Below are 11,290 nucleotides of genomic sequence, written 5' to 3'. Positions count from 1 at the left end.
TACTACGACACCAGTTGCAAGTACAGGTAAAGGTTACTTGACGCGAGCGCGTTGATTGTTCATTTGGAGTTGCTTCTTCTTCTTCTTCTTCGATCTAGGATGGGTTCTAGGTCGGCAGCCTAGGATAGCAAGGATGGACGTCGTTCTTCTTTTCTCGTTTGTTTTCGTCCGTAGTCGGACCCTGCTCTTCTTCATGATGATTATGTATTGTACTGATGCGACTCTGATGTAGCTTGTGGTGAGTGTAAGCCAATTCCATATATTCTTGTCTTCAGTACATGTACTTGTAACGATATCCATTCTTGCGAAACGACGAGATGCGCTTCTATCCCGGACAAGGCCCTCGTGCCAAATTAAGGATAGGGTCGCATCTTGGGCGTTACAACTGCACACCACATTTTCATTCCAAAAGTATGCTTCCAAGTAAGGAATTGATCCTCAGGCCGATTTCGCGAATCGACCTGAGTCTTGGGGGCCACTGGGATCAGCGGTTTTATTTTAATACTTCAGGTGCATCTCGGGTTTTAGACCGACACACACCTTCACAGCTACTATCTATACATCTCGATAGTAAATAAATTACACCAATCGAAAATATATTACATAAAAAACAGACGAGACTGAGGTGTTGCACCACCTCGGAAGTAGTTCGGCATATAGTTCGGATGCGGATGGCTGGCTCCATAAAAGTCTATTCCGACATTTAAGCTCGGTTGAACTCCTTCAAATTTTCAGAGGCCAAGGTAGTCTATGACACCTCGAATGCTGACCAGCATTGGAGCTCAGCTGCAAAAACACACCTCAGATACAGTTCGACATTGGAGCTCGGAAGCAAGAGGATACCGCTGCACGGGAAATACTTCAAACCCGAGGTGCGACGTAAAAAATAACAAGGCATTGATAAAGGTCAAAAACTTAAGGATCTCCTCGGATGCCCGACGTGTGAACTCTTTGGATAGCTCGGCGATCCTCAAGATCGAAGATGGGAAGATTTGTTGAATCAGTTTTCAAGACCGACGATCGAAGACAAAGAACTATTCGGAAGAACTGAGGAGCAAACTCAACTTGAAGACCGGTTCAGAGGACTACTGATGGTGTCATGGACTAGGGGTTACTCACCATGTCGTCTCCCGACCAGTGGGTTGTAATAAATTGTTGAGTGAATTGTAACTTAACTTGTGGCGAGTGTAAGCCATTCCATGTACTCATCTTTTCATGTATGTATTGCAATGATTCATGTGCTTACGAAACGCTAAGATGCATCTCTTTCTTTATTGAGGCCTTGTCCTCAAATATGAAAAGTGTCGCATCTTGGACGTTACACGGGGGGTTGTAAAAAGTTGTCATGTCTATTGCACATAAATTGCATCATGACTACACTGAAGTTGGCATGATATATTTCAATTACTTTTTCTTCTACGTTTAAAATAAACTTTGACATGTTATAAAAAAGAAATTAACAAATTAAACTTGCCATGATGAATTACTAAAATTTGCCATGTTCCATGAAATAATTTTGACATGGTTCATAAGTGAAAATTGAATATGCCATCAATTATTTTAAAAATGCATGGTCACTCGATCAAATTTTCCTTGAACCATAAACTAAAATTGACATGGTGAATTATTTAAATTTACTATGATACATGCAGTAAAATTTGCCATGGTTCATACAAAAAATCATGTTCAAAATATTAGAATTGTCATGGTCAAAATACAAAAAAAATCATGATTTGTAAACTCAATTTGTCATGATGACTTACCAAAAATTATCATGATCAATGAATTAAATTTGTCGTGGTTAATTACTAAAATTATCCATGACTAGTTAATAAAAACTACCATAAAATGTAGTTGAAATACAATGGTAGATTTAAATATAGTATAAAAAAACTAGATGAAACATGTCGTGGCAACTTTATTGTAAACCCTATGGCAAATTTAATTTAAACATGTGCCAACTTGTAGCCAAAAAAGTCATCGAAACATATCATTATGGGATCTAGTTTTAAAGATCTCGTCGAAACGGGTTTAATGGTGAAAATGGATTTTTAGTTGGATTTTTATTTAGGAGATAAAACATTTTTAAGTCTAAAAATCAAAAAGATTATGTTGATGTCATATGTTTGATGTAACAAGATGAATGGTTATAGAGACGTGTGGATCATGTTGCCTCGTGCCACATGTGTCGGCTTATCATTTAATCACCCAGTTTTGACCAATTCAATAATATATAATACACTATGCTCCTTAATATTAGAGCACTCATATTCAGTTGAGGTGTTACATTTGGATTTGATCTACTATTTCAAATGTTTCAACGATTCCTTGAGTAGTTCTCTCATTCAGTTAAGGTAATTAATTTTGGATTTGATCACGATTTTAACTGGGTCAATAATTTCTCGAATTAATCAGGAGCAACCAACCTAAAAACACATCAGACGCGCACATCCTCTCACCATCTAGAAAAAAGAATCGTTAACATGTGACATTGTAGTATCAATATAATACATTCAGCCACCAAAGCAAGAAAGTTTCCCTCATAAGTATGAGCTGATTAGCAGATAACACATAATCACAATGTCAAGAAAGCCCAACAAAACACCGCATTATAGAAAGAAAGAAAAACACCATCTTCCTCACGGGCCAAACCAAATAATCTATCTATCTATCCTCTACAACGCTAAGCTCCGTAGTTTTAAAGAGCCCACGTTGAATTGGGGTCTTCAATTAAAATTGGGTAATCCAATTACCGGGTCAACAATTTCTTAAAACTATATCATTCAATTCCTTTATACTATACACTATGCTTACTAACTTTTAAGGCCTCGCAATTAATTGAGGTATTCAATTTACAAATCGGTCACTCGATTTTGACCGGTCAACAATTTCTCAAACTCTTCCATTCAAATTTTTTAGTTCACTATCTCCCCTAATTTTGAATTACTTTTATACAATGAAGTTATTCAATTTTGGATTTAGTTTACAATTTTGACCGGGCCAATGATTTTGCCAATCAATTAGCAGCGACCAACCTATCAGCAGCAACCGGCGTATAAAAACATATGAATCTTTCATACCTTTCCACCATCTAAAAATGATGAGTCGACATGTAATATTGTAGTACCAATATAGTACATGTAATCATTGATGCAGAAATTTATCCACATAAATATAGGTTGGTTAGCAGATTACACAAAATCACATCACAAAAGGTCCACCAAATTAACACATTATAAATCTATACCTAGCGGCTATTGCTTCCGTCGGAAAACCCACCACGTTATTTTTATAAAAAAAAAACCTGTAATTTTTGTTATTCAACCCGTGCTTCAATTTCTCATTATGGTGGAATTAACAATGGACGAGTTGATTTTTCAACAAAATAGGATAGGACTGACTACATTAGTTTGTTAGCTTATTATTTTAATAAATCAAAATAATTATAAAAAGATTAAAAGCGTGTGGTATTTTTTTCTCCCGTTGCAACGCACGGGCTATTTTGCTAGTAAAAATAAAACATATTCCATCATCTCCCCCACCCCTCCAAAATTTAACTGGTATTATTTTTTGAGAAGTCAAATTTCTTTAACTTTGATCAAGTTTAGAATAAAAAATACCGACATCCATAATATTAAACAAAAAAATATGAAAGTTCATTTCATGATGAATCAAATCATTCCAATTCGATATTATGGATTTTAATAAATCTCTCTACAAATTTGATCAAACTTAAAAGGTTTGACTTTTCGAAAAAGTAATACATCTTATTTTTGAAACAAAGTGTTTTCTTAAAAAACCCAACAACACAGTAAAGCGCGTTCAACCCAGTGGCCAAGGGTGAACCAAATTGAAGGAGAGGTCAAAAAGGTTTGAGAGATTAGAGAAGCCGGAAGATTAGCAGGAGTTTAACCCTAATGCAAGCTTATCCTTGCAATCTTCGTCATGCAAGGGGTGCCGCCAAGGCTCCGCAGTGGTTCAACCCTTCTAATAAATACGCTATGCTTCTTAATTTTTCAAGCCCTGCAATTAATTAAGGTCTTCAATTTAGAATTGGATCACCTAATCTTGACCGGGTCAACCATTTTGACTCGACATGAGTTCATCAACACTGATACAAACGATGCAATCGGCGTTGTTCTAAACTACTGGTTCTACGTAATACAGCATGCAACTCGCATGAAGAGCCCATGCAACATGTTGTTCGTTATCTTCAACAGGAAGACATAACTGCAATTCTGGTGCCAAGGCCCAGCGAATCGGATTCTAGATCGGGGAAATAAGTAAGCTGATACAGGCGTTTGGACATTCAGATCTTACATTTCCATTTGACACAGGTAAGCGGTCAAATTGACAGTTATGCAGCTCAAAAAAATACATTCAGAATCTACAGTTTACAGGTGCTGAACAGCAAATGACACCACTACTAAGCTAGTACAAAATTCTGTAGGATACGGCCATGTGCAACAGACGGGTACAGGAGATGAATGCGCAATGTCCTCCAGATTTCTTTAATCACCATAACATGAACAGATGACCAATGAATTGTCTTGTAAGAAATTCCCGGTGCCATATTGTCCTGAGCAGTTCTCCCGAACACAACTCCATCTGTTTCCCTTTTTCTTGTTCCCATCCCTACAGCGCCCAACGGTTTTAGGCACAAATGCTTCTCTCGATCTGATAATCTAGTTGCAGACATTGACATGACTGCCCAACCCAAATTTCGGCATAAACCAATACGGTTCTCAGCTCTTCTCTCCTTGATGCATCCTCGGCTTCTTGGAAGGCGGTGTCATGAAAAGCTTTCTAACAGATGTAACGGGATCATCCTCCTGAAATTACAGAAACCAACTGAGGTGACGGTTCAAAAGAAACTAGACAAGACTCAACAAAAGAACATTACCTCATTGAGAAGGCTGAGCTTAGTCTCCAATTCTGAAACTCCATCTCCTCTTTTATCCTGAGCAAGTAACGCCGAAAGAGTTAGCCTCCATCCCGGCAAGGCATCACTGTCATCAGGGGATATCCAAGGGCAGAATGTCCGGTGCTGCTTGATAGGATCAAACTCATTCATTTGATCATACAGGCCTTGTTTCTTTCCTGTTACGAGAGCAGTCAATAGAAAACATTATGTGTGTGTAGTCTGTCTCAGGCAATATCCTAATAAAGTACTCTGAACTGCAAAAACGTCTTATATCAAGGGACAGAGGTAGTAGCAATTAATAACAAATTTTCACCTCCACAAAAGGGGGCAAGAACAAAACAATCGTCATACATCAGTATGTGTTTAACTGTTCTGTTAAGCAGCTTTCCTACGAAAGCAATCATTCAATATGCTAATTGTTGTTAGAAGTTCCCAACTCTGACAACAAGTTACTCCTACTCCCCTATATTTTCGTTCCCTTCAGCTTTATGTTTAAGTACTTCCTTATTCCCTTATATCCCTCAAATTGTACCAGCAACTCAGAATACTTAGCAACCAACCTATTGTTAATTGTTAATTAAGTAACTATTAAAGATAAAGAAACATACATGAATCCCTTACCTGCTGGCTGTACACCTTTTTCCATGTTGGTGGACGATTTTTTGATTGTGCCAACCTCAACTGGCTTGGACATGTTTGTATGTGTCTGCACAGAGTTCCGGTCATTAGTAGGTTCTCTCGTATCCTCAACAGGTGAAAACTTAGGATCTATTCCATGTTGATCAAGTTTCAAGTTTGTGCTCGTTATACTTCTGCTTGTGGCAACACCTGATTCTGGTTCTCTATTTGAAACTTCTTCCATATTGGTATCCTTAGTTGTATTTGAAAGTGAACACCCTTGAATTTCATCCGTGCTTACTCCCAAGTTTGCAATCTGCTTTTCAGAATTATCACCTTCATGATCCTGATGCACCCCTTTGGCCAATGTATCAACATCATTGGAGGTTGTGTTTACGCCTTCCAGCATATGAAGCTTATCCATGCTTCGTTTGCGCTTCATGGGCCCTGAAGCATGCAAAGCAATAGAAACAATGTCTCTATCACTTCCGGATGAAAACGATTTTCCATGGGAGTTCAAGTCAGCTTTCAAGTGTCGACTGACAACAGGAAATGAAACTCTTGGTCGAAAACTCTGTCTAGTAGGCGGAGGACCACCAGCAATGGTGAAATTAAAACCAACATTTGCAGACTTTGAAGGTTCCACTCCACTGACTAGGTTGGCATGCCCATTATTTTGCTCATCTTGTGTATTCGAATCTGATACAAGTTTAAAGAGTTGAAGAGGTCGCTCTACAAGTGAAAAATGCCACAAGGCAACACAGGCTCCACAAAACTGACAATCTAAAACAACAGATGATGGATCATAATGTTGATCTCCCTGATTAGCATCTGGGATTGCTGGAGAATCATCAACTTCCTTGTGGGAGTAAATTACGACCCGATCTTCCAGTTTGTTGTTCATTTGCTCTGGTTGGGCAAATATGGAGGTAGAGCTTGCATCTGGGTGAGATTTGGTTGCACAATCAACAGCATAGTGAAGTAGGCGTGGTTCCCATCCACATAAGCTTATTATCTTGAGTGCCTGGTAGCCAGTTATGCATTAAATTCAACCGTAGATACTTAATAGTTTGATGCAGAAGAATATGTGCATCGAAAATGTAAACTGAAAATACACAATATTTATCAGCAACCCAACTATTCAAGATACCTACTCAAAGCAATTTGTAACACCTAGCTAAACACGAGGATATGTTGCCAACAGAGACTAGGCAAATCAAATTGTAAGAAGAAATTAAGTTACTAACCAGTTATCCGGTTGGAAACTAAATGTCTTTTGTGGTTAATTTAACCAAGACTACGCAAAGGGTTTTCAATATCACATGACAACGCTTCTAGATATAGGCTTTCGCCAACAAAGGTATATATCCAAATTTTCCTAATAGCAAAAGGCATTCCTTTAGAAAGTTATGACAGGAGTAAGGGAGGAGGGACACAGATCTTTTTCTTTTTTTTAGAAAGACAACAATCTTTTTCAGTGCATTGTGCAACTGGAGATTAAGTATGAACTGTTGAACATGCTATACAGTGAGCGCAAATCAAGGGCTAAGCAGAATTTATTCAGTTACATATGTGTCACCTAGATGTCTGAATTGATCACTTAGAAAAAACTAACAAAAACAAAGTAATAAATACAAGAATTATGACATGGCAAAGACAAATCGCAAGGCAATAAACTCCACAAAGAGATGAGTAATTACATGTCAAAATCTGACCTCATAATATATGCCAGCATCTTGAAAAGTGCCATCTAGATCCCTAATAGTTGAGTCTTCAGTAAGCATAAATCCCCCTTTAAGGACAACTGATGAAGAGAACGGCTCCAATAGGAACTGTTCTAGCTGTGGACTCCGCTTCCTCATGATATCCAGAGAAGAGAGTGAAATTCTTGGAAGTGATGAAAGCCGCAGCAGAGATGAGAAGCACTCGTAGTAGTTCTCGACTAAAACAGGAGGAGGTGTGGGTGGAAATAAGGCAAGTGATTCATCACATATGTTGTCAATCCATGGACAGAGTAGTTTGTGTCCAGTGTCCAGCTTCAAGCTGAAAACAGAAGCAGCCTTTTCAACTGCAAGGAAAGAAAAATCTCAATGTAAAAAAATGAACATAAATGGTGTGATCAAATCTAGGAAGTCAGCGATGCCCGTATGCAACACAAGAGAAAAATGGAACACAAGCATTGTTGATCAAATAAATCAGCATCTCTTGAATCTTAAAACACTAAATTGCTCAATATTAAGTCCACAAAAAAGCATGTTTCATCTAATTGTTTCGAGAGAAGAATGAGAGAATTGCCTTATCCACTCATAGCTTGAGACAAAGCCCAGGGGTAAACAAAATAATGCACGCACCTTGCTGTGGTGTCCACGAGGAAGGAGAGGTAAAGAGGAGACGTGCACCACATGCCTCGCACGTTATAATGTCCGGTTCAACATTAGTCCACCCTCTCCTAGCACAATTAACAGGACTAACAACCTGAAAAAGGTAACTGCTATCAGCCCTCAACGAAAAAGAATGGCATGCTTCAGCTAAAATGTAGCCCCTTCCGATTTTGTCAATCGAAATGAACAAATGCACGTTCGTGAACTAAATTCCTCCATCATTGGAGGATTAGTGAACCGAGTGCATCCATAATTGGACGATAATACATAGGCACCGCCACAAACAGGGTTTATGCAAGCACAGGACATACAAGCCTCCAGTCATATTTCTAACCAGTCTATCAAGAGAAATCACAGCAAACATCCGTTTTGTTCTAGAAGTTTCCACTTATTAACCATCAATCTGTTAGATAGCAAGCAAAATCATCTTCATTACATCTTCACTGCGAGCAAAGAGATTTCCTAAAGCAGTGGGAAGCGACACCCTCAAGTCACCAAATTCACCAACCAATGCAGAGAAGGTACGCAGTGCAATGAACACGAAGGGTTAAACTGGGTGTACCTTGGGCTTTGCGAACCATGTCATGGCCTTGAATGAGGAGAGCCGCCGCACAAGGTCACGGCGGTTCCACGGGCGGCACGACGGAGGGGGAGACATCGCTGACATGGCGGCCATCTGCGGCGGGAGCCGCGACCCCCGCACAACCCCGAACCTCCTCCCGGCATCCGCCGCCTTCCCCGCCCTCCATGAGCTGCCACACCAGATCAGATCAAAATCACTTCACAGCCACACAAAGGGGACTAAAGCGAGAGGAGAAGCTAGGAGCCTGGAGCTAACCTGGGAGTGGACGAGGAGGGGGGTTTGGAGCTGGGGCTGGGGTTAGGCTTGGGCTTGGGGAAGTGGTAGAGCTTGTCCATAGCCTTCTTGAGGCGCCTCTCGGAATCAGCCCCGATGTCTCCGCCACCTCCGCTGCCGCCGCCGGCCATCGCTGTGGTGCGCGGAAGGGGGGATCGGTGGAGATGGCAACGGCGATGCGTGAGCCGCTGGAAACGCTGCCGCTACTGCGGGGCCTATAGGACCTGCGTTGGGCTTGGGCTTGGGTAATGTTCGCCTAGAGTAGTTAACAAGCTTAGGGCCTCTTTGATTAGCATGATTTTAAAAACACGGGAATAGGGTTGGGATGGCATGTCTATTTGAACCCTATAGTTTATCATGAGCTAGGACAATAGATGGAAACTTTCCCTCTAGCTAGGGTTTTGTCCTCTCGGGACGATCACGATCGTCGTCGTTGAGACCTAGTTTTCCCTGCCTCCGCCACGATCCCCGACCTTCTCTCCTTGATCGGGGGCGTCGCGGCGCTCGCTGGTATTGGAGGGGTTGTGGGAGGGAGAGGAACTAGGGTTAGCTGCAAGGCTCGATCTGCTTTCGATCGGGTTAGAGTTCGAGGAATCATGGCGTCGAACGGAGCTTTGGGGTCGGCTTCGATAGGACCTAGGGAGACGGACGATGTGGTAGCATTGATGAATGAGCTTGGTCTTCGGGAGGAGGATCTCGACGACGTGGTGTTCGACAAGGAGCTGGCACCGCCTGAGGCGGCGCTCTGGATTGCGCTTGTTAGGGTTCACTCAGCCAAGGCCACAGCCAACACTGGTTCTTCAAGAACATGAGAGCTGCATGCGATCTAGACCAAGAGGTTCAGTTCAAGCCGTTGGAAGAAAATATGTATACTGTGCAGTTCTCTTGCTTGGGAGATTGGGAGAGAGTAACACGTGATGGCCTGTGGCACTTTCGGGGGGTGTTGTTATTCTCAAACCGTATAATGGCTTGGCGAAGCCGTCAACAATTCAGCTTGATAATATCGAGATATGGGTGCAAATCCATGATGTTCCACCCTTGTAGGCTCATCTTGTGCCATCTCTAGCAGCAAAAGTTGGAGAAATTATATATGTTGAACCCCAATCTCAAGGTTTAGCCGGGAATTTCCATTGTGTATGGGTCCGGATCAATGTCAATAAGCCGCTGAAGAATGCAGTCTCTATGATAAGGGATGGGAAGTGCCAAATATACAGGGTAAAATATGAGAAACTCCCGGACTGATGTGCGGTGTGTGGCATGCTCGGCCATCTGTTTAAAGAACATGGCAGTGGTATACACCCCCGTCACCGTTGGTAACCAAAGATCTTAGGGCTCGCTCGGTCATGTGTATTGGACAGGCCCTTGGAGGGGGTCGTGGCCGCAGAGGAGGATGTCGGGGAGGCCAAGGTGAACGTGAGACCGGCCCTCGCTTTGATCAAAGATGAGGGCAGAGATGGGCAGGAGGAATTTGGCACTAAATCTGATGCCTATATGGCTAAGGCGGATATCAACAGAAAGAGGGCGTCGGTTGAGGTGCAGTATGCAAGGCAACCTAAAAGTGCGTTATATCGACCAGAGGGGGTGAATAGGCGATTTTGAGAATTTCATCACTGAGGAAATTCCTTTTGAGGAAATTCCTCACTGATGAATAACGTGCAGCGGAAATAGCGTAGGATCAAAGGTGCAAAGATTACAACGGCAGTTTACTTGATGAAGATTATGAGAATCGATTTGCACAGTATGCAGGCACATAATAAGCAGGTGAAGATTAACTGGTATGGAGAATTGGAGGTTGAGGAAATTCAGTGAAAGTCTTCAGCAAATTCTTCAAACAGTGACAATGAAAGTCTTCAACATACAATATTGAGGAATTGAAAGAGTTGAAGAAATAGAACCCGTATCACGATGAAGACAGTTGTTGATGACCCAGTTCCAACTATTGTGACAGTCGTACGTCTGGTTTGGAGCGGCTTGGTATTGAAACCAAAGGACACACAGTCCCTACCGTATTCTCCTTGAGCTAAGGACACACAGTCCTCGCCCAACACTCGTGGTAAGTCTTCAGGGCAGACTTCCAAAACCTCACAAACTCGGTCACCCGGCAATCCACAATTGACTGTTGGATGCTCTAGACCATAACGCCTAACCATCTAGAGGATGCAAAGTCCTCAAAGGTAAAAGGCTTCAGTTCCACACAGGAACAAATTCTTCAATGATGCTCAATCACTTGGTTTTTGGTTTTTGGTTTGGTGTTTGGGGTATTTCCTCACTTGATGATTTACTCTCGAAGACTCTGAGGAATTTGGGTTGCTCTAAATGACAAGTGTCAGTTTCTCGTGGAGCAGCCAACTAGTTAGTGGTTGTGGGGGTGGCTATTTATAGCCTGGGAGCATCCCGACATGATTTTACATAAATGCCCTTAAATATTGTGATCGTTGGTGTGGATAAGATCGGTGAGGTGGCGCGTGTCGCGGCAACGGTCGGAACTTTCAACTGTGAAAGTCCTCATGT

General features: G+C 41.6%; 1 protein-coding gene across 1 annotated transcript; it reads right to left on the bottom strand.

Moving 5' to 3' along the window:
• Positions 1–4,227: 4,227 nt before the first annotated feature.
• LOC123443844 lies at positions 4,228–9,020 on the bottom strand. The gene is made up of 7 exons (XM_045120374.1): positions 8,762–9,020; positions 8,486–8,675; positions 7,894–8,017; positions 7,258–7,610; positions 5,546–6,566; positions 4,904–5,100; positions 4,228–4,832 (listed from the first exon to the last, which is right to left on the bottom strand). The coding sequence occupies exons 1-7, from the start codon at positions 8,908–8,910 to the stop codon at positions 4,746–4,748; spliced, it is 2,121 nt and encodes a 706-aa protein (XP_044976309.1). The 5' UTR covers positions 8,911–9,020; the 3' UTR covers positions 4,228–4,745.
• Between the last annotated feature and the right edge of the window lie 2,270 nt (positions 9,021–11,290).

This window comes from Hordeum vulgare, chromosome 3H (assembly GCF_904849725.1).
Source record: "Hordeum vulgare subsp. vulgare chromosome 3H, MorexV3_pseudomolecules_assembly, whole genome shotgun sequence".
In the NCBI taxonomy this organism is placed as follows: domain Eukaryota; kingdom Viridiplantae; phylum Streptophyta; class Magnoliopsida; order Poales; family Poaceae; genus Hordeum; species Hordeum vulgare.
Note: the sequence above shows the minus strand (reverse complement) of the source record. Positions and strands in the feature narration are given on the sequence as shown.

Bases quoted from the DNA above. Each gene is read 5' to 3' on its own strand.
- LOC123443844 (XM_045120374.1), bottom strand. From the start codon at position 8,910: ATGGCCGGCGGCGGCAGCGGAGGTGGCGGAGACATCGGGGCTGATTCC. The intron at 7,611-7,893 runs GTGCGTGCATTA...CTTTCCTTGCAG, and splicing joins CTCGTGGACACCACAGCAAG to TTGAAAAGGCTGCTTCTGTT. The intron at 6,567-7,257 runs GTCAGATTTTGA...ACTGGCTACCAG, and splicing joins ATGCTGGCATATATTATGAG to GCACTCAAGATAATAAGCTT.